This window comes from Eulemur rufifrons, chromosome 17, assembly GCF_041146395.1.
Source record: "Eulemur rufifrons isolate Redbay chromosome 17, OSU_ERuf_1, whole genome shotgun sequence".
NCBI classification, from domain to species: domain Eukaryota; kingdom Metazoa; phylum Chordata; class Mammalia; order Primates; family Lemuridae; genus Eulemur; species Eulemur rufifrons.
In genome coordinates this window covers 4,397,118-4,420,647 of record NC_090999.1, presented here as the reverse complement: position 1 = coordinate 4,420,647, position 23,530 = coordinate 4,397,118, and the positions used below count along the sequence as shown (strand labels likewise).

Sequence of the window (23,530 nt, the reverse complement as noted above, 5' to 3'; positions counted from 1 at the left end):
AGGACAGAGGCGCGGCGGAGGGCAGGAGGGACAGTCTTGCATGGCCTATTCTACCCCTCCTCCCCTCCCAACAGTGACACCCCAACCCCCCAATCCCACCTCATGGAGAGAGAATCTCTGTGTGCCTGGGGAGGGAGAGAGAAGTGATTATGGGACTTTGTGCTGGAATTCAGGGTCACCATGCTGCAGGGGAACACAACACAGGGAAGAACTTTGCCCATGCAGGGAGCACTGAGACCAGCCCTGGCCAGAGGGGAATCCTCCACCCCAGTGGTAGGAACCTGAGTTCCTGCTAGCTCCAACACTGGCTGACTGAACTGGCCAGGGGCCCAGAATAAATTTGAAAGATAGGCCATAAGGACTGAAGTCCTAGGGCAAGTCCTTCTGCTGTGCTGGGTTGGGAGCCAGTGGACTTGGGGTGCAACACAGTGAGAGGCCAGCTGGGCAGCCAAGTGAGTGCCTGTGTCACCGCTCCCGCAACTCCAGGCAGTACGGCCTGGGGAGAGACTCCTTCTGCTTGGGGAAAGGAAAGGGAAGAGTATAGAGAACACTGTCTTGCAACTGGGGTACCAGCTCAGCCACAGTAAACTAAAGCACCAAGCAGACTCCTGAAGCCCCTGATTCTAGGCCTTAGCTCCTGGATGACATTTCTAGACCCACCCTGGGCCAGAAGGGAACCTGCTGTCCTACAGGGAAGGACCGAGTCCTGGATGAACCACATGCTGAGTAAAGAGTCCTTGGGCCTTGAATAAACACCAGCAGTAGCCAGGTACTAGTTGTCACCAGCCTTGGGCAAGACCTAGGACTGTGCTGGCTTCAGGTGTGACCCGGAGCAGTCCCAGCTGTGGTGACCATGGGAACTTGCATCACCCCTCGCCCAACTCCAGGCAGCCCAGCACAGAGAGTGAGACCCCCTCTATTTGGAGGACAGTGAGGGAACGAAATGAGAGACTTTGCCTGGTCATCCAGGGAATTCTCCTGGATCTTACCCAAGCCCACAAAGGTGGTCCCTCCAAATGTCTGCAAGGGCTACAGCATTACTGGGCCATGGTGCCCCCCGGGGCTGATATGCCTGAAGAGACCAGAGATTTAGGTCACAATGCTCCATTCTTTTTGAGGAAAGCCCCCTGAGGAAGGACAGGTGCAAACAAGCCCACACTGGGAAGGTCAGAGTAAGCACCAAACCTTCCGGCGCCCAGGCACAGGCATCAGGACATCCAGGACAACAAGACCTCGCCAGAGGAACTAAGTAAGGCACCAGCGACCAACTCCAGAGTGACGAGACACGAAACTTTCAGACAGAGAATTCAAAATAGCTATTTTCAGGAAGCTCAAAGAAATTCAAGATAACACAGAGAAGGATTCAGAATCATGTCAGAGAAATTTAACAAAGATTGAAATAGCAAAAAACAAACAAACAAATAAAAAAAACACAAGCAGAAATTCTAGAGGTGAAAAATTCAGCAGACAAACTGATAAATGCAGCTGTCTTTCAACAGCAGAATTGATCAAGCAGACAAAAGAATTAGTGAGCTTAAAGATAGGCTATATGAAAACACACAGAGGAGAATAAAGAAAAGAAAAAAAGAATGAAACACGCTTATATGACCTAGAAAATAGCCTCAAAAGGGTAAATCTAAGAATTATTGGCCTTAAAGAGGAGGTAGAGAGATTGGGGTAGAAAGTTTATTCAAAGAAATAATGACAGGGACCTTCCCAAACTTAGAGAAAAATATCAGTATACATGTACAAAAAGTTCATAGAACAGCAAGCAGATTTAATCCAAGTAAGACTACCTCTAGGTAATCTTATAATAAGCAAACTCCCAAAGGTCACAGATAAAGAAAAGATCCTAAAAGCAGCAAGAGAAAAGAAACAAATAACATGTAAAGAAGCTCTAATACATCTGGCAGCAGACTTCTCAGTGGAAACTTTATATGAGACGGTGGCATGACATGTTCAAAGTGTTGAATGAAAAAAACTTTCATCCCAGAATATTAAATACAGCAAAAACATCCTTAAAATATGAAGGAGAACTAAAGACTTTCCCAGATCAAAAAAAAAAAAAAAAACTGAGGAATTTTGTCAATGCCATACCTATCCTACAAGAAATCCTAAAGGGAGTTTTTTCAATCCAAAAGAAAAGGATATTAACAAACAGTAAGAAATCATCTAAAGATATAAAACTCACTGGTAACAGTAAGTATATAGATAAATACAGAATACTCTAACGCTGTAATCTCAGTGTGTAAACTATTCATATCTTGAATAGGAAGACTAAAAGAAAAACTTATCAAAAATAATAACAACTATTGAAGAGATATATAGTATAAAAAGATATAAACAGAAACAACAAAAAGTCAAAAAGTTGGGAAGGGGGATGGGATTAAAGTGTAGAGTTTTTTTAGTTTTCTCTGTCGGTTTTTTGTAATCAGAGTTAAGTTGTCATCAACTTATTATAAAATGATCGGTTATAAGATGTTATTTGCAAGCCTCATGGTAACCTCAAGTCAAAAATCCTACAAAAGATACACAAAAAGTAAAATGCAAGAAATCATATTACCAAAGAAAATCACTTTTACATAAAGGAAACTGAAAATTGGCAATAAATAAATACTATAATGCTATTTATTAGAGGTTGCAAAACTAAAATAGCAAGGCACCATGCAATGCAACTTTAAAATAAATTCTTCAATTTCAGTACATACCCCTGGGTATTTTGTATCCAGTCTCCCCTGGTTTTCTGAGATTCCTTAGGATATGATCTGAATGGATGTTTATCAGCATGCCTATTAACCACAAGACAAAACCTAAAGAAAAAAATACAAGATTGTTATGCTTAATGAATTACAAAATTTTAAGAGCCCAAGCCTGATGGAATAGTATTATTGTAATCCTTCAGATTCTAATTATCAGTACAACATATTAGCCATAACTGGTAGTAAAAATCATTAAGCACTGCTGTCAGGTGTGCCAAATAGGGCTTTGTTTTTCTAATAATACTAATAAATTATCTACTCCATTCAAAATACTTTAACCGGATGGCCACCGTCTGTTTTTAGGATGACAGGTATGAACAGAAATATGTCTTATGACTGGCACAAGGCTCCTTTCCCGGAGAGGTGTTGGCAGCCTCAGGGAGTCAGCACACCAGGTAGACTTTTCTCACAACAGCTGCACGAGGCAATGCTACCATCTCCACCTCTCAGGCAAGGAGAGGCACGGTACTAGTACTAGCTGCACACAGGCCCCTTGAGGGGCAGTAGCTGGTCTTCTTCTTTCATTCCAAGCTCGTTTGAACAAATTAATGCATGTCCATGCCTTCCCCACCACGGATCTCCTGGGATTTCGTCAATCAGCATTCCTTGGTCAGTTCTTCCTCCCCAGCTCCTGACAAGAATCTGTCACTGCCAGCTGCAGGGCTTCCCAGTCCCACAGCGCCCCAGTGGTTTCTCTCCCAGCCTCACAAACATTCAGGGGGTTTTCATCACTTAAAGCAGACTTCTAGGTATCACATCAATTAATTCCAACAAGAAAAGGCAAAACGCCACCACAGTGTTTTATAAAAGGAGGTTAATTTGATCATTTGTGAAAAGCAGATGGTGCTTAATGGTGGCATTCAATTCAATATCAAAGAAATGTAGTTTTAGGGTATCATTATTATTAATGATTCATCACTTATCCCAGTGACACTGAATAATTTTTCAGTTAGAGCAAGGGACAAGGACATGGAAAGCCTTCTGGCCTGCAGACAGGGTTTCAAGATTTTTTATTTTCCTGATTTCACCACTGCAAGCAGCTTTTTTTCCTAAGCAGTTCATATCAAATTTCATAAGCCACTTATTGGGTCCATAAATTTATCATTGATTTGCTACCTTTTTGGATTTCAGTATGTCCCCTTTAGGTGATATGGCTTCCAATATGAGGTTCTAGAAAGAATCATGTCTGAATAACATGCTTACTTTATTTTTCTTCTAGGGGACAAGTTCCCTTTACTGACTGGGTTGGAAGAAAGCCAGTATTTGTGTTTATCTAAGCTAAACATTTAATTCCATTTGTAGGGCTCTTAAAATCTTTGTATAAACTCTTTTAGATTAACCACTTTTACTGTTATAAAAATCTTTTGTTAGAATTTTATTATTATTTGCTTAGCTCTTCATGGTAATTATATAAATATAATTAATTACTCATGTGAGTGCATGTTTGTTTCCTCACGAAAACAATAAACTCTATGAAATAAATTTAACACAAAAAGGTAACCTAGTTTGTTTCCCAACTGGCATATTTTCATTTTCAAATCCTTCTGTTTAATTGCAGAGAAGCCAAGATGTGTGTATAAAATTTGTTGGTGTCTTGAGTTTTCGACCAGTTTCAAAGGCATCTCTAGGTGATGAGGTAGGTATGTCTGCAGAGCTGCTCTGAATGACATTTAAGTTCACAGACCAAAAGGATTCTGCTGCTGTTCATCTTAGAAATGATTCCTGTGAGAATCTGAAACCTTGAAAACCTATATCTTTTAGTTAAAAAAAAAAAAGAAAAGAAATTCCCCATCCTTTGATTCTCTGCCGCCCACCTTTGGGCACTCAGCTTGGAGAAGTGGTTGAAATCACCACTCTGTCGTTTCCTACATTTAGATCTGGGGACAGGTGTTTGACCCCTCTGACCTTTCATGTCTCATCTGAAAAGCATCATTTCTGCCCCAGAGAAAGTGGGGAGGCAAAAAGCGTGTGTTCTTCACAGGAACTGGAAAGCATGTTCTTTCTCTTCTTCTGATAGGTGAGGTGGAAGAAAATGAGGAAGTCAAAAAGCAGGTAAATCAACAAGATTTTGGGGGTACCATATGCTAAAAATAATTCAGTCTAGCATTTCACAGAGGCACAGATTTCTGGGGATAGAAAAGGTTCTTGAAACACTTTCTCAGACAACCTTCATTTCAGAGAGCAGGAACAGATTTCTCACTGTACCCATGCTCAGTTATGACGAGGGCACTGCTGCTGGAATACAATTTTAATTCACTGAAAAAATATGACTGAGAAATGTGAAAGTTTATAAATTCGTACACATAGAGAAAAAGCAAAATGAAATGTAAGGTCAATTTATGTAGCTTAAGGCGAAGCATTGCAGGGTAGTTTGAAAATTGGACAGACCAATTTCAGACTCTGAAAATGCTACCACGGGTGTGAGCTCCATCTGAATATGCTCTAATTTCTAAATGCTGGAAGGACTAAATAAATACAGAAGAGCCTACCTTAAAATTCCTCAGATTATGAATTTTTTTTTTTTTTTTTTTGACAGAGTCTCACTTTGTTGCCCAGGCTAGAGTGAGTGCCGTGGCGTCAGCCTAGCTCACAGCAACCTCAAACTCCTGGGCTCAAGCGATCCTCCTATCTCAGCCTCCCAAGTAGCTGGGACTACAGGCATGTGCCACTATGCCCGGCTAATTTTTCTATATATATATATTTTAGTTGTCCATATAATTTCTTTCTATTTTTAGTAGAGACGGGGTCTCGCTCTTGCTCAGGCTGGAGATTATGAATTTTTAACGCTCTCGCAAATATTTTCGACTGCTAATGTTTTATTTTCAATATTGCTCAGAACTTGTAAGGTTATAATTACTAGTTGAAAATGTACATTAATTCACATTAATTGACACAAGTAAAAAAAATTCAAAATCTTCACAAAACTAAAAGTTTATTCAAGTTCATATAATCGTAGAAACCTAATTGCATTGTTGGAAGATCACCCAGTCTGGCTTTTTCTCACGCCACAGAAGAAACTGCAGGAGATTCAGGGCGCGTCTTAGGCTATGTGGTCAGCGAGGCCCAAGTCTCCTGGGTCTTATTAAGAGTCACTGTTCCTTCTCCTGGAGCTTGTGGCTATTTTTAGGTTTTCAGTCTGAATAGGCATCTGTGCCTCAGGCCAGAGTGGGCGAAGGTGTCCTGCACCTGCATCGCCTCCCTGCCCCCACCCTGCCCTGCTGTGGGGCAGGACAGCCTGGCCCTCCTGCGGCTCTCTCCTCTGGGGAGCTTACAGACCGTCACAGACTCTGTTTGCTCAAGAAGTTTGAGCTTCCTACCTAGAAACTACTGGGACGTGAAGACAAAAGCGATGATTTGAATGTGGTGGAGTTTGTAGCCGTGGACACTCACCTATTAGGAAACGGGGGTCTGTCACCCAGTCATCAGCATACACTGCATATTGGCTCAAGTATCTGCTTTGCAAGTAGCCATTATAGGCGCAGAAAAAAAATGCTACTACACACGAATACAGCGGTGTCGGTTTTCCTCCTCGAATCAGAAATGGGAAGATCAATGACCTTCGGAAACAAGAAACAGAAACAAATTAAAAAAAAAAAAAAAGACTATCATTTCTGTAATTCTATTTTAAATGTCTTGGGGTTTTAGTCTTGCTTTCTTATACAAACGTCATCCTCAGGAACACTCGCGCTGATTTACTGTATCTTTGCTAAAAGCAGATTTCTAGATAAAGAATTAACCAGGTTTCAATAATGTACACCACGGCGCACAAACTCACGATTCTATTTACACAGAATACGAAACGGTACACTGAGCTACAGGAAACTGAAGGCTTCAAGAAGCTCTCACAGCTCCTACTATCCTAAACCCATCAACTGGCCCTAGTCTGAGCACTGCGATTTGGAGCACGCCATCGCACCATCCGTCGTCACCACCACCACCACGGCTCCCACTCCCTGAGCGCCGTCGCCGGAAAGGCCTCCCAGCTGCCTGGGCAGGAGGCGGTGTCACCCACATTAGACAGAGGATGAAATTAGGTCTCCATCTGAGTGGCTAAGTAAGCTACTCAATCTCACAGGGCCAGTGAGTGGCTGAGTTTAAATGTAAATCTGGGTAATACAAAGACCATGTTCTTTTCTTATACCACACTGGCTTAGATGTACCCTACTAACACCTAAAGAGAGAAAATAAAAGGACAAGAAATTAGAAACTTATAAAGAAAAAAGAATGCAAAATTTTATTTTGTGTTTGAATTTTTTTAATATCAATGTGGAATACATTGAAAGAGACTATAAATTCTACAAACCTTAAGAGGATAATAGGGAACCATCCTGAATAACTGTATGCCAATAAATTTGACAACTTGATGAAATAGGCAAAGTCCTTGAAAGATACAGATGAACAAAACCGACCCAAGAAGAGACAGACAACTTGAGTAGCACTGTATCAATGAAAGAAACTGAATTCAGACTTACGCAATCTAGAAGACGCAAAACTAGACTCGGAGGAGGGGATTAACTGCAAAGCTGCATGAAGGAGCCTTTTAGGGGAATATTACGCTGTTCTATATTTTGTTTGTAAAGTTGAAGGCCAGGCATGGTGGCTCATACCTGTAATCCCAGCACTTTGGGAAGTTGAGGTGGGAGGATTGCTTAAGGCCAGGAGTTTGAGACCAGCCTGAGCAACACAGCGAGATTCCATCTCTACAAAAACCTTAAGAAAATTAGCCAGGCACAGTAGTATGTGCCTATATAGTCCCAGCTATTCAGGAGGCTGAGGCAAGAGGATCCCTTGAGCACAGGAGTTTGAGGTTGCAGTGAGCTATCATGATACCACTGCTCTCCAGCCCAGGCAACAGAGTGAGACCTTGTATCCAAAAGACAAACAAAAACAAAAAAACAAAAAAGAAAATTGAACTTAGACTTATGAAATCCAGAAAAAGCAAAAATAGAGTCAGGAGAAGGGACTGGCCACAGAGCCACAGGGGAATTTTTTAGAGGAATACAGCTGTTCCGTATCTTGAGTTTGGTGATGATTACACAACTGTACATAATGACCAAATTCATCAAATTATAGACTTAAAATGAGTGAATTTTATTATTTGTAAATTATACTTCAATACCACATGAAAAATTTAAAAGCTTATTATTTGTTTTCATTCTAGCCATCTACTCCAGGGTCAAGCCATAATTGGTCATCAGTTGCTAATGTAACAGGAATAATAGTAGCACAATAATAGTAACACAATGTTGGCTATATATCCTCAATGTATTCTGTCATCAACAGCATCACTCAACTCCTTGGAAAACATTCACACGAATCAAAAGCAGTCTTCAAGGTTCCCACTGTGTTCAGGCCAGGTCCCCAAAGATGACTTCGTACAGGTGTAGAGCAAAGCACTTGTTGGACATTAAAGCATCCATTTGGCTGTTGTGTCATCAGTGAGGCAGTTATTGGCCGGGAAGCTGTAACGTTGGCAAACACCTGAGAAAGCACAAAGAACCCCAGCCGTTTTTCTCCGCATCTTGGAAACATGATTCAGACCAGGACAAGTAGTTGGAACAGTGAGCTGACATCTGGGATGCAGGCGCTCTGCAAATGTTTATACTGTCAACGTTTCCTGTGCAACAACTAGAATTTGGTCTTCACAAAAACAAGTGCGTGTTTCTTGGTCCAGTGTGGGCTCCTTAAAAATAGACCGAGACGTGACCTGTGGTGTTCAGGCAATGGTGTTCCCCTCGCCTCCCCTGGCATCTCAACCAGGACGGAAGAACTTGAGTTAGACCCAGAAGAAACAGAATTCAGGGCAGAGGATAGCAGGGTTTGTACTCTAAGTCCGAGTGTAGAGACTTGAGAAATATCAAGAGTAAATACTCCTGAAGTCAGCTTAGGGGGAAAGGGCATCAGTGTGAGAAAATTGAGAAAAGATTTCCCTGGGAGTTATAGTGCCAAGGAATTTTCCAGTAGGCAAACTACAGGACAGAGCTGAGAAAGTGTTAGAGTTCTCACTTTAAAGAAACACAGAAAAAAGAACAGGAAGTAAGAATTGTGGGGGATGCAAGGCCTGGATTTGGTTTGGAAAGATGTCTGCTAAAATATATAGTACTCAGTTCATAAGAGGTTGGGGCTGTTCACCTGAACAAAATCCATCCCAAATTCGATGCACGATAATAGGAAGGCAAAGTCAAAGAGAGGAAGGAAAAAATTAGGAAGCTTGGAATACACAGAATAGACACTAGAACAAGGTGGTCTAAGAAAGACTTCTGCACTGAATGTCACAGATTTTAAATAATTGACAAGTGAAGTGTCAAAGAAGTACTCTGAGGAAGCATCCTGTGTACGTGGTAGACTTTCCCTCCAGGATATGAGACCTCACTCTTTTGATCCATGTCCCCCGATTCAATTCCCACTTCTGGGCTGAATCTTGAACTGGTAAATGTTAGCTGGCACCTTGTAAAGGGGAAACCCAAACCTCTCTCTCGCTTTGTCTTTTTTTTTTCTTTTTTTTTGAGACAGAGTGTCGCTCTGTCGCCCAGGCTAGAGAGCTGTGCCATCAGCCTAGCTCACAGCAACCTCAAACTCCTGGGCTCAAGTGATCTTCCTGTGTCAGCCTCCCGAGTAGCTGGGACTACAGGAGTGCACCACCACACCTCGCTAATTTTTTCTATTTTCAGTAGAGACAGGGTTTCGCTCTTTTGCTAGCTGGTCTCCAACTCCTGAGCTCAGGCAATCCTCCCGCCTCGGCCTCCCAGAGTGCCAGCATTACAGGCGTGAGCCACCGCGCCCGGCCTCTCACTTTGCCTTCACATTCCTTTTCCTCGTCGGTCACTAATGTTCTGGGTCTGCGATGGCAATGTGAATCTAGATCGCCTGTTGGCAAACTGTGGCCCATGGGCCAAATCCAGTTTAACACCGGCTTTGATGTGAGCTAAGAATGGTTTTTATATTTTTAAATATTTGAAAAAAATCAAAATAGTATACTTTATAACACATGTAAATAACGTGAAATTCAAATTTCAGTGTCCATAAATACAGTCTTATTGGAACACAGCCATGGCGGTTTCTTCACGTGTTGTCTGTGGCTGCTCTCGTGCTGTGACAGCAGATCGCTGCAGGGGAGCCTGTGCGGGGCGTCAGTGACCGTCACTGCACCACCCATCTTACTGAATTTTATTATCAGTGCATACCCATCACGTCAAAACAAGAAAAGCGGACTTTGAAGCCACAGTGTAATATGGGTTATTTTGTTACTGAATCAAACGGCAAAGTATTCCTTAGTGTGCAATGACACTAGAGCTGTGTCCATAGAAAACAGAGGTTGCTATTAGGAGACTCAGCACCCGTCACAATATTCCCAACTCACAGGAAAGTGATGGGAAGAAAAATTAGAAAATTTAAAACAGAGGCTCATCACAGCAGAATTCCTTCACAGAAGAAATGAAAATGAAGCTGCAACCCAAGTGAGTTGTCAAGTGGCTCATTTGTTAGTGAAGCAAGGAAAGCTGTACATCAATAGTGAGTTAATTAACTGCAGCAGCCTAAGAGGCATGTCCAGAGGATATAAACTTAAGATGATCAGCCTTTCAGTGATAACAGTTGCTTGAAGAGTTAAAGGCACTGGGAGCAGTATCAACAGTCAATTAAGAAACAAGGCAAATTTTGCCTTGCAAAGCAGTCCTTGGCTCTTGGTGAGTCTAGGCATGTCAGTTGTTTATTCAAGGAGTCAAATGAAAGAAGGTTGAAGTGGCTGAAGAAATTAGGCTCTCTCAATAGTCTGTGTGGAACAACTACAGGTGAGAATGTTTTCAAAGAAGTTGAGAAAACACTAATTTAGTAGAATCCAAAGTGGAACCTACTAAGATGTTACAATTGATAGTGGTAAAAATGGATGGAACAGAAAAACCAAAAAATTACAAATTTACAAAGCTTGTGGAAATGTAAGGTGTTAAAAGCTATTTCTTGCATCAGAAAGTCCTTCCCAGAAAATCTACCATGTGTGATTGAGCCAATAGTGCCAACAGTGAATGTGACGGTCCCTCTCTTGGACTTAACTATTATCAGTTTTGCAACTTTTTGTCAGGAATAAGCTGACTATCCCGATTTGTCCTACCACGAAGCAGTTTGAGGGCTTGGTACAGTTTTCTTGCATTATTTTGAGCTCAGAGCTGAGATTTAAACTTTTCTGAACAAGAACTGCCCTCAACCACTATTACTGACTTCTGAAGGGCTTTGGAAAGTAGCTTTTGTCACAGACTTGATAATGCAGCCTAATAAATTCAACCTAAAATTAGAAGGCAAAACAGCACTTATGTGCAAAACTTATACTGTGTTAAAGTCATTTCAAATGACAACTAATATTGTTTGAATCAAAAGTCATGTCAAATTGCTTTAAACTTTCCATGCTGTTAAAATTTTAAAAAATGAGCTCTCCATTCTCACATACATTTGCAGTGGAAATAATTTCTAAGCTCAAACTAAAGCCCTAATGGTGTTTGTGAACCTGGATTTCCATACTTCAAAATCCATTTAACTGTGTAATTGAGAAGTTGTCACCTAATAGTGAATAGGAAGATGCTAATCTGCAATGTAATGACATACTGGAAAGCAAATACCCAGAGTAGAATCTAACAGAATCCCATGGCTACCTTCCATGTGATGCATATGCTCAATTAAAACCATATACTTATGGACTGATATCAACATTTGCATTTTCAAGGTAAAAAATACATAAAATCTCATTACAGAGAGGCACTAAGAGATGAGCATTTACAACAGATTTTGATGACAGGGAACATTGACTTTGAATCCCAATGAGTAGAGTGTTATTCCTTACCAAAAAAAGAATTCTATTCTTCTCATTAGACCTGTATTACAAAACTTGCACTAAGAATTATATTTTGAATTTAGTGACTGAAATTTTCGTGAAAATTTGTTCGCTCCTTACAAATACCTACACAGTGTCTTGGCTCACAAAGCTTAAGACATGCACTACATGGCTCTTTCCGGAAAAGGTCTGCTGACCGCTGGTCTGGGTTCAAACAGGTGTGTTGATTCTGGAGGCATCACTCTGACTTCCCCAGAGAGTGTCCTTGTGTGAGGCGCTGGCACCCGATCGCAGGCCGCTGCTGCAGACGGGGCTTGGCTGTGCTCTGGGGCGAAGGACGTGCTTCCGTGTGTCCACACTTACAGGAACACCCCTGCTTCTGCATATGCCATGGGGGAAACTGGAAGGTGTTCCCAAGGGACCTTGGGAGAAGGTTGGTCCCTCTCTGCGGTCTCACGAGAATGCTAGAAAAGTGGCGAGGCTGGAAGCTGGGCCCTACGCAGACCGAAACCCGTCTCTTCTGTTGCTCTCTGATCCCCGCCGTGAAGCAGGCAGCAGTGACCTGACGTCCTGCTGCCTGTGCCCCAAGACCTCGGTGGGGGGGGGAGGGTAAGGTCCTCCTTCCCCTCACTCCTTCCTGAGGGCTCTGACTTGGACCCAGCCTGCCATCGGCTCTGAGGACACACTGGCCTCCCAGCGGGGGGCGCTCTGCTCCCTTTTGGCAGCTTTTAGATGGTCTTTCTCCTTCTGGGTCAGTCCCTTTAGCGTCACTTCTCCTTGCTTGGAATCCACGGAACCGTGGTCAGCACAGGCTTTCCTGTGACTGGGGCCAACTGGAACCAGAATGGGGACGGGGAAGGCGGTTTCTAGGAATGGCTCTTATCGGAGTTTTCATCTAGACTTGTTAGGGTGTGAAGTCCACACTCGGGGGGCAGAAAGAATTCTCAGACAGTGATTAGGACACATAGAAGTAAAAGTTTATTTATTTTTCTGAGAAAGAGAGAGAGGCCACGGCACAGAGAGGGAGGAAAGTTGCTTGGTGCTTTTAAAGGGTAAATATGGCTTTTTTCCCTCTGCTCCAGCAGACTGATGACGAAACAGCTGTGTTGGGTTTTTCTGTTTCTCATGGAGCAGATTCATAGCAGATATTAGTTTCTTCTTTCTTCCTGATAGCGGGAGGCATCTGGTACTGTCTCTTCTCGAGGAGGCAGGGGAAGTTCGCACTCCTACTGTCCACTCAGAACTCTCTGAAGGCTGCTTAAACAATACTCAAAAACCTTTTTATACGCAGTGAATTTTTGATGATGGTCCATCAGATAGTCTACCCTTTCCTCCCCCTCCCAGAAACTTTCTTTCCTTTTGGAATGTGAATTGACCAGCTAGGATGAATGTTAATGAAGATTTTTATCTTCTTTTGTCTGTTCAGCTTCTTTTAATTGCTAGGTAGACATCTCTGTAGGAGAGGTATTTATGCTACTAACCTCAGAGGCAGGGTTTGTGCTACTCTAAGTGGCTGCCAGTTATAAATTTATTTTCTTGTTAGCCAGTTAGCGAGACTGTTCTTTCAAGATTCTAGAGGGACAACAGCACTTTACAGACCACAGTGGATCAGGCAGTTTATGAGAGTAAACTGATAGGGTCTCACTTAGGACACGGGGGCAGTCTCAACAGAAAAGGAGGTGGGCACACTGGCCTGGACACAAACCACTCATGGCCTACACTGCACAAGGGCCCAGGGTCCAGGCCACCGCAGTTACGACGGACACAGGTGTGCACAAGCCTTTTCTCCTACATTGTCTCATTCACACTAAAAATCACCCTTCCATATAGGAACTGTTGGAAATGACTGTTAACCCTCTTTGACAAAAGGTATTGAACCAGAAGTTGAAAATCTCTTAAGATGGAAACCATCTTTAAGAGAAACTAGGAAACACTGGGACTAAAAAGTACTTTACCAGGTAATGTGTTATATAAATCTATTTCTGTTCTGATAATGAGCTAAGGGATACAAAACAGTCAGGTCCCAGGGAGCTACACAGGAATTCTATTTGCCAACTAATCAGATGACATATAAAACTGAAATTGACACTTTGTTCTGCTGTGTTACAATTTTCGTATTTTATTTTCTTTCCATTCCATGTAAAGAAACAAGACTTATTTCATCGAGTTGTTCTTATTATCCATTGAAACTGCAAACCTTGGTGTCTGTAAGGCAACCAGGAATGTGGGACCTGTTTGATGATGGAGCTGAACCAAGAGTGTTAAGAAGCCAGAGTTTCTTTGGTGCTTTGACAGCCAAGACAATGGGCTGTCTCCTTCTGGTTGAGCTTACAAGCATAGACATAGCACAAAAGTGCTTCTGATACAGTGCCTGATAAAAGTGTTTCTCATAATCCTTAACCCTACACTAAATGCCTTTTTTTATACTTCAAAACTGTTGTCATTTTCCCAATTTTACAGATCAGAACATGGAGGCTCAGGGCGGGATGTGGCTGGTGGAGAGATCACACGTGAGGCAGTGGCGGGGAGTCAATGCCACCTTCCCAGGTGCCCCCACCACCACCACACCACGAGGACCCAGGGAGAAGTAGGAAGGCCTGGTCCATGGCATATTAAATAGTTGCTTGAAGTCTTTTGTATTAGGTGTTTCTATTATATGAGAAAAATATTGATGCTATTAAGTGCCAAAGTAAGTTACAAGATATCGTGTTTTTGTGTATCTTTATGCTTAGAAAAAGTTATCAAAAACTTATTAAGAACAATGAAAGAGATGGGGAAAAGATATACCAAAATATTGTCAACATTATCTCTAAGTGATGGAATTACAGGCAATTTTTATCTTCTTCCTTCGGTTCCTCTGTATTTTCCAAATTTTCTACAAGGAGCATGTATTTCAACTCTAAGTTCGTTTGCATGCCATACCGACATGCATCTTAAGTCCTGGCAGCTAACACATTCAGAACAGACTTGAAGCATGATTTGGAGAAATCAGATTTCCCGGGTTGATGACCTGTCACTGCTGATTGAAAAGGCTCAGCGATAATTGGGCAACATTAATAAACAGGCAAACACGGATCACGGATCATCCATCTAAGGAAAAAGAAAGCATCCTGAAGCACATAGGAAGAAAAATGGGTTACCGGAGGAGCTGTTGCTTTTGGATTTTCTTTTGTTTAGATAGTGACACGCCCAGTTTAATCTCTGAAACAGTAGGGGGTACTTGTGGGTGGGACTCGACCACACCCTGTATGATGAGTCAGTAGATGCAGTAAAAGGGTGTGCATACTGACTTCCCTGTCAGTTGGTGGCTCTTGCCCAGAAGGAACAAGCTGCAATGTGGTTTTTGGGTCCTGTGACCAGCTCTAGTTCCTCAGGAGAAGCACTCTAATGCCCCAGGTGGCAGGTGGGGCCCCGGAACTTCCAGGTGTGTCCTTATCTCCACCTCAGCAGGGGTGGTGGGGGAGTGAGGCCGGGCGGGTGGGGCTGGGTTGGGTGAGCCTGCCCTCAAGCTCCACAGATGCTTTTTGCAGGGGTCAAAGGTCTGTTCCCCACCTCTGGGCAAAGGTGCTAAAGAGGGGCTGAAGTGGCTCCACTCAACCAGAAAGTCTGCAGTGTGGAGGCAGTCTGGAGCAGGCCTCCTTCCTTTCCACCCTCCCCTATTCCTCGGTTTCTCCCAGGCCTTTGCCAGCAGTCAGGCCCTCAAGCCAGCTGAGCTCCCCCACGGCTGTGATGCAGGCCAGAGGTTCCCTGCCAGGATTCCAGCCTGAGAGGGGAGTGTGGCCCTCCTGTGGAAGGAGGGGTGCTCCACGAGCACACCACAGCTAGGACCCACACTGATCTGCCCCTGAAGGCACACACACCCCCAGACTAGTTCACAAATATTCCCTGTGTGCCTGCTGGGCAATGCAATTGAGACCTGGGGGTACAGGATCTGGCCAGTGGGCCCATCCCCAGGGCCTGGGAGATCAATCCCTGACCATGCCAGGGAGAAGCATGCTGGTCCCCAGCTAAAAAGTGGGCAAAAGACATGTACAGAAACTTTTCAAAAGAAGATAGACTAATGGCCAACAAACACGAAAAAATCCTCAACATCTCTAATCAGGGAAATGCAAATCAAAACCACAATGAGATATCACTTAACTCCAGTGAGAATGGCTTTTATCAAAAAGTCCCAAAACAACAAATGCTGGCATGGATGTGGAAAGACAGGAATACTCATTCACTGCTGGTGGGGCTGCAAACTTGTACACCCTCTATGGAAAGTAGTATGGAGACACTTCAAAGAGCTACAGGTAGAACTACCATATTTGACCCAGCAATCCCACTACTGGGTATTTACCCAAAGGAAAAAAAGACATTCTACATAAAAGACATCTACACACAAATGTTTATAGCAGCACAATTCACAATTGCAAAGATGTGGAAACAACCCAAGTGCCCATCAATATATGAGTGGATTAATAAAATGTGGTATATGTATACCATGGAGTTCTGCTCAGTCATTAAAAAAAATGGTGAACTAGCACCTCTTGTATTATCCTGGATGGAGCTGGAGACCATTCTTCTAAGTGAAGTATCACAGAATGGAAAAACAAGCACCACATGTACTCACCATTAAATTGGAAATAATCGATCAACACTTATGTGCACATACGGAAGTAACATTCATGGGAAATCAAACAGGTGGGAGTGGGGAAGAGGGGATGGGTAAATTCACACCTAAAGGGTACAACATACACTATCTGAGTGATGGGCACACTAATAACTTTGACTCAAATGGTACAAAAACTATCTATGTAACCAAAACATTTATACCCCGGTAATATTCTGAAATAAAAAAAAGTATGTCATAAAAAGAAAAAAATCTGAACTAAAAGTATGTTATTGACTTTCTAATGCATTAAATCATAACCACTTAATCACCCCCCCCCCAAAAAAAAGAGAAATGGATTACCAAGAAGAACAAAATCACCAGGGCTAGCCTACATGTCTGTTCTCACTTTCCGTGAAGTCTTTGGAGTGACCACAACAGAAAGACACCACAGACAGCTCTGAGCTTTTCACACTCCTAAGCAGCACTTGTGATTTCAAACCAGCAGGATAATTGCCGATACAGTATTAAACTCAATTAATTGGTAAATAACTGTTCATGTCCATCTGCTGGATGTCATCTGTTCAAAAGAGGAAAGACTCAAGGTAAAGTATTAATTCCAGAGAATCAAAATGCAAGCAATCACTTGGAATGACTACTCTTTAAACACTTAAAGTAAGATTTTTGGGTTTTGCGATTTTAGAAGCAAGATTTAATTCATATAGTAAACTAAAAAATTACCTCTTGAAATATCTTACCAACAAACTGGAATAACAATGCCTCAGTTTTCTTGCCATCACAAATAAGGCAATCATTCAGCAAATGGCTTGACTTGAAAAATAAAAGCAATTGGATATCATCTCTCAGGACAATCTATAGTGATGCACCCCTAAGTTAGGGAACAATTAAATATCTAATTTGGTAATTTAGGAGTAATTTAGGCCATGGGAAATTTAATTACATTTAAATGGTTAAAACTGAGTTGTTTTTTTTTCAAGGTCTCACTCCAGCCCAGGCTGGAGTGCAGCATTGTCATTATAGCTCACTGTAACCTCAAACTCTTGGAGCTCAAGCAATCCTCTTGCCTCAGCCTCCCAAGTAGCTGAGACTGCAGGCATGTGTGACTAGGCCTGGCTAATACTTTTATTTTTTGTAGAGACGGGGTCTCGCTATGTTGCCCAGGCTGGTCTTGAACTTCTGAACTCAAGTGATCCTCTTGCCTTGGCCTCCCAAAGTGCTGGGATTACAGGTGTGAGCCACTGCGACCAGCCTGGAGAGCAGTTAAGTTAAATAATTGACTTTATTACTTTTTCTCAACAATTTGAGACCACTGAAATCTATAGCACTTCCTAGATTTGGATGTATTCCTCTTGCTTGTCTTTCCTTCTGTAGAAGACTCTTTTGCAGTGATGACTAAATCACACAGATGCCAACAAAGCTGCATGCTTAAATAAGCACTTTGCTTTTTTAAAGCAACATTATGGTCACAATGAATTTTCACTTTTCATCATTCTACACTTTTGCATAGTTTTTCTTTTCTCAGATTATTTGAACCCACAAAGCAAGGGCCAAGGATCCAGTGCACCCTCCTTAAAAAAAATTAATTGGAAGGCCATTAGGCTGAGATGGTGCTTTGGGTCCTACATAAGCAAAACAAAACCCAACTCAGTGTAAACAGTAAAAGGAAACTTAGGCATAACCAATTAGAAACCACCAACTAACTTCCAACTAGAGATTTTACCAATCAGAAACTGCCAACTAACCTCCAACTAGAGATTTACCAATCAGAAACAACCAACTAACCTCCAACTGGAGACTTACCAATCAGAAACCGCAAACTAACCTCCAACTGGAGACTTACCAATCAGAAACCATGAACTAACCTCTATATCTGGGGACTTCCACTCTAACCAATCAAATATTTGTCTTCCTTGTGCAAACATCTTACAAAATAAGCTGTCCCCTCCAGGGAGCCAACACCTTTGTGGTTTGGCACTGATTCATGAATCTGTTTCCTCAAGTAAACTCCCTAAAATTTTAATGTGGCTAATTTTTATTTTTTAACATCCTTCATCCTCTCAGTTCCCTGCTATGTTTTGAACATGTCACATGACACATTTAAAAGTGAGGCTGGGCCAGGCCTCGCCCAAGAGACCATTGATAGAATTATGCAAGAGGAATGATGAATCAGAAGTAGGTGAGGGTCTCTGAGGCATCGTAATCAGGGATAACCACAGAAGCAAAACTGCACAGGCCACAGCTCTGGCTGAGCACAAACCTCGGGGCAGACGTTAGGAAGAGGGGGCCTTGTGGGCATCTGACGGCAGCACTCTGGGGCCACCTGGCAACTGGTCATAACAAAATGACCACTGAAGGCTCCCAGGGCAAGAAGTGCCTGGGGCTCTGGCCCTTTGTCTGTTAAATCAGTGGTCCCCAACCTTTTTGGCACCAGGGACTGGTTTCATGGAAGACAATTTTTCCACGGCCTGAGGGGGTGTGGCGGTTTCAGGATGATTCAAGTGCATTACATTTATTGTGCACTTTATTTCTATTATTACATTGTTAACTTCTCTGCTAATGATCATCTGTATTTGCAGCTGCCTCCCAGCGCTAGCCTCAGCCCCATCTCAGACCATCAGGCATTAGATTCCCATAAGAAGCGTGCTACCTACAATCCTCGCATGGGCAGTTTACGGTAGGAGTCACGCTCCTATGAGAATCTAATGCTACCGCTGATCTGACAGGAGGGGGAGACAGCTGGCGATGTGAGAGAAGAGAAGCGGCTGTAAATACAGATGAACTTCGCTCCGCCACTCACCTCCTGCTACGCAGCCCAGTTCTTAACAGGCCAGCCATGGACTGGTACCCGTCTGCAGCCCAGGGGCTGGGGTCTACAGTGTTAAATGGACCAGTGATGAAGAAATAACCCCCTGACTAATGAAGTCACTGCTGTGAGAGGGAAGGCATGATCTGTGAGCAAAGGCAATCCAGGAAATACTGGAACAGCCTGCTTGGCCAGAGAGAAAGCAGGGCATGAGGGCAGATGGTTGGCAGCCTGGAGAGCCCCACGGAGGGCCTCTGCCACACACATGCAGTCCTGAACTGATGCTGGTGACAACAGGAGCCTGCTGCCATGTCTAGCAAAGCAGAATTTAAAGGTGAGGGTAGGGAAAGAGCGTGGGGGCCAGGGGGAAGGGTGAGGAAGCCCAATAGGAACCAAAACCGGTGACTAGGACCAGCCCAGGGAGACAGAACAGAGGGCCAGGGAACACGATGAACACAGGTGAGGCAGAGGAGGGAGCATCACTGTGACCACAGTGTCAGACCTGGGTAACGAGGAGAGCAGAGAGCAAAGGTTGTAGGACAGAGTAAAGCACAAGCTTAGGCGGGCCCTTGGATGAGAAGGTGGGAGGCTAGGTAAGAGGCAGGAGAACGCACCTGCCTCAGGTAGCTGGCACCAAGCCAGATGATCTCCACGCTCAGGAAGACTGGGAACTGAGTGAGGAGACACTGCCTCTGCCCCCAAGACCCCACAGACTCCGGGACTAAAAGGAAGAGGCTTTAGCGCAGAAAGAAGGCAGGCAACTCCTATCCCTGCTCTGGGCCCTAAAGACATTCCTGAAAATGTCCTTTACCCTCCTTGGGGGAAACAGACAGGGCTGGGGCTTGCTCTGCATCAAGCTTTGCCCCGTTCCCCTCCCAGTGAGGCCGCCCTCCCCTCCCTGGCACTTTTGCCCCAAAGATCCTGCAGATTCCCCCGTAACCTTTTGCTCCTCCACTGATAGGGAATATCGTGTCTCTGTGTGCCCCGTACTACAGCAGGGCCATAAGTCAGTCCTCAGTGAATGTTTGCTGGACAAATACATAAAAACGTGCAGGTCTCCTCTATCTCACATGCAAACACAGCCTTCCTTTCCTTTTCCTTCCTCCTTGAGCTGACTGTTCCATCCTCATCATCCCCTGAACTGTCAGTTGCTCTGGGAACAGCTGAAGTCCTGCTGTCTTTGGGCCTCACTGTCTGTGGCAAACCCCTGGGGCTGGTCTGGTCCTCACTGCTCCCACGAGGGGCTCACACTCCTCAGGACAGGGCCCTGCCTCACTCCTTCTCAAGCCCGTGGCTCTGCATGCAGCAGGGGCTCTGTGGACACCTCTCAAGTTCGGCAAGGTACTACCCACTCGGCCTTGCCAGCACCTCCCCAAGCTCAGCTTTCTCCTGCCTCCCGCACAACTCCGGCTTGTGTTCACGCAGCCTTCTCTCTCGCTAGGTCTTGTATCATCTGCAGCTCCCCATGCTAACATGGGGCCCCACGCCATTCACAGGCCCTGCTGGGATGGTTTATCGCCAGCGGTAAATGCTGTTTCCACTCCGCTTCTCCTCCAAGTGCTCTAGGACTTAGGTCAAATGACTGTTTAATAAATTAGTTGCTTGAGTAGAATGGAAAATGTTTATCTTTTCTATTTAGAAAACTTAAATAGCCCCAAACCACACAGACTATGTGTACAGGAACATGTACAACTTAAAAAGCCCACCAGTTTTAAAAACTATACCTGACCTGGCAAACCATTCTGGAGTAGTTTTTAAGACCACTAGTCTGGGAATCAGTCTAGCCCCAGCAATCCCCCGTCCAACAGCCTTGGGTAGAACACCCACCTGCTGTGTCTCAGTGCTCTCACATGTACAAAATGATCTACTCAAGTTCTGTCACACCAGAGGTGCCTTTGGCCCTGTGGGAGGCTGCATTTGTTCTCCCACAAGTGAACCTGGGTACAATTAAACACGACGTGTTAAGTTTGAAAGTTTCAACTCAGGTTTTCAGACAAAACATTGTTTCCAATGCCACATCTTCATTGGCTTGGAGGGCTGGCGGCAGTGTCCACGGATGACCCACAAAGTACATGCATGGCTACGCACGCACAGCAGTGGAGAACGGTGCATTATTTATTGAGCATTCAGATGTGCCAGCACCATGCAAGCATTTAGGGAGTTGCCTTTGCTTAAAATGCATGCCAGACCCACAGGGTGGTACCATCACTATGCCCATTTTACAGGTGGGGAATGCCTGGTGCAGAGCAGCTTGGTTAACTTATCTGAGGTTGTGAGCGATGGAGTTGGGATGGCACCTAACGGTCTGACCCCAGAGCTTGCTTCTAGTCATTAGAAAAACAGACAGACACAGCTTCTGGATTATTGATGGAAAAATATATACAGATAGAAAGGTCTGAATGATATTCAAATGTCGGCAATGTTTGATCATCTTACAAAAAAAAAAAAATCCAGCACGCTGACTATTCCTTAAAGGTAAAGAGTTTCAGGTACACAGCATTCACTAAGCCTTTGTAAAGTGCCCACATAAAAGCAGAATGAGAACACTGACTACATCAGGTAGGTATAAGGTGCCAGTATCCAGGCAACTTATGTACTGAGAACTGGACTGGGTCCCAGACACCTGTTCTGGCACTGGAGCTGGGAAACCTGTTCTTTCTCCTTACTGGAATGTAAGATACAAGGAGAAAGAAGAGAGGCTTATAAACACACAATGAATCCTTCCTATGTCTCTAGAAAGTATGTGTTTTAAGGTGGTTCAACTTTCTCTGCTGCAGAGAGATGGTTTTTAAAACAGAACAAAAACAAAAGATTTAGAAGTCATCTTTAGGACTTCATTTGTTAAGGTTTAAGGTAGTTCCTTGGAAAGGCATTATGCAAGCCCTGGGGCTCCCTGCATTTTGTGGAGGTGAAAGACCCTGAAAGTGATCAAGCTTGCAGTGGGGAAACCACAAAGTAGGTTTAGGACACCAGGCTTCCAAGTTGCAGCTGAATCACTCCACCAGGAGAAAACAGCTCCACCAGTTCCACCACCAAAGATGCCGAAAGGAGCAAGGACAGAAAAGGAGCAATAATACACGATTGCAAGGCCCCACGCGGTGGCTCACGCCTGTAATCCCAGCACTCTGGGAGGCTGAAGCGCGCCGATGACTCGAGATCAGGAGTTAGAGACCAGCCTGAGCAAGAGCGAGACCCCGTCTCTACTAAAACATAGAAAGAAATGATCTGGACAGCTAAAAATATACAGAAAAAATTAGCGGGGCATGGTGGCACATGCCTGTACTCCCAGCTACTCGGGAGGCTGAAGCAGGAGGATTGCTTGAGCCCAGGAGTGTGAGGTTGCTGTGAGCTAGGCTGACGCCATGGCACTCTAGCCCGGGCAACAGAGTGAGACTCTGTCTCAAAAAAAAAAAAAAAAAAAAAAAATACACGATGGATAAGGTGATGTGAAACCAGCAGCATTCTACTTTGGACCCTGCAGTTTTGATCTGCCGAAACAAAACCAAGGTTTATTGTACAGCTAATACTTTCAAGATCAAAGTTTCACAAATTTCCTATCACTCCCTTTCAATCCTTTCTAACCGTCTCCCGCTTTTTCCCAGACTAATCCCTATTCATTTCTCAACTGAATCCCTGAGGGGGCACAGGGACAGCACACCCAGCCAGCGAGAGAAAAGGACCAGCAGAGAGGACGCCAAGGGGGGCGGGCAGGGGCGCAGGGCAGGAGGTGACCCCTGGGACAGGGCGCGGGGACCCTGGCGGGAGGCAAGCAGGGGACCAGGGCCAGGGCTGGGGGAGATGCGGGCGGCCGGCGTTACCGGTGCACGTAGTGGGCGATGAACATGGCCAGCAGGACGCGGTTGGGCGCGCTTCGCAGGCGCTCGGGCGACGCGCGGGCGCACTCGTACAGCGGCACGGCCAGCGAGGGCAGCTCCTGCACGGCCCAGGCGGCCCGCGCCGGCACACGGGGGCCAGAGCTCGGCGAGGAGTAGCGGCCGTAGGGCGAGCCCACGATCGAGAGGCTCGCGAAGCCCAGCAGGGCCAGCAGGCACTCCAGGTAGGCGAGCGCGTCCAGCGGGCGCTCCTGTTCCAGCGCCATCGCCATCGCCGCGGAGGGACGGCTCGCTCCATGCCCCGGTGCCCGCGACGGCCCACATATAGGGCGGCGGCGAGGGGCGGAGGCGCGGCTCCCTGATGCCCGCGAGCCTGCGACGCTCTAGCACCGCGCCGCGCCCAGACCCAGCCGGCCGGCCCTAGCATCGCGCGGGGCTGGGTGGGGCCGGACACCTGCGCGGGCGGGGCAGAGGCGGGGCCTGCCGCGAGCCCGCCCCCACCCGGCAGCCGGAGCCCCGCCCCGCGCCGCTCTGCGCACGCGCCGACCTCAGGCTGCCCGCAGAGTTGCCTGAGCCCGCGTGCGAGACCGGGTCGCTTAGCGCGGGGACGCCCTTGGGGCTGTTCCCTGGAGCTTTTTCCCCCCTCAGGGGTGTCCGCAATTTTCTGTCGCACGTTGTCTTCTGGGAGGGCGGATTGCGGTG

At 44.9% G+C, this 23,530-nt stretch overlaps 1 protein-coding gene across 1 annotated transcript in view; it reads right to left on the bottom strand.

The window, feature by feature from the left end:
- SRD5A1 (steroid 5 alpha-reductase 1) overlaps positions 1-23,100 on the bottom strand; it is a 35,019-nt gene extending 11,919 nt beyond the window's left edge. Inside the window, exons 1-3 of the mRNA XM_069492770.1 lie at positions 22,814-23,100; positions 6,150-6,316; positions 2,709-2,810 (exon numbers count right to left, since the gene is read on the bottom strand). Of these exons, the coding sequence (XP_069348871.1) occupies positions 2,709-2,810; positions 6,150-6,316; positions 22,814-23,100 (556 nt within the window). The remainder of the gene's footprint in view (positions 1-2,708; positions 2,811-6,149; positions 6,317-22,813) is intronic.
- Between the last annotated feature and the right edge of the window lie 430 nt (positions 23,101-23,530).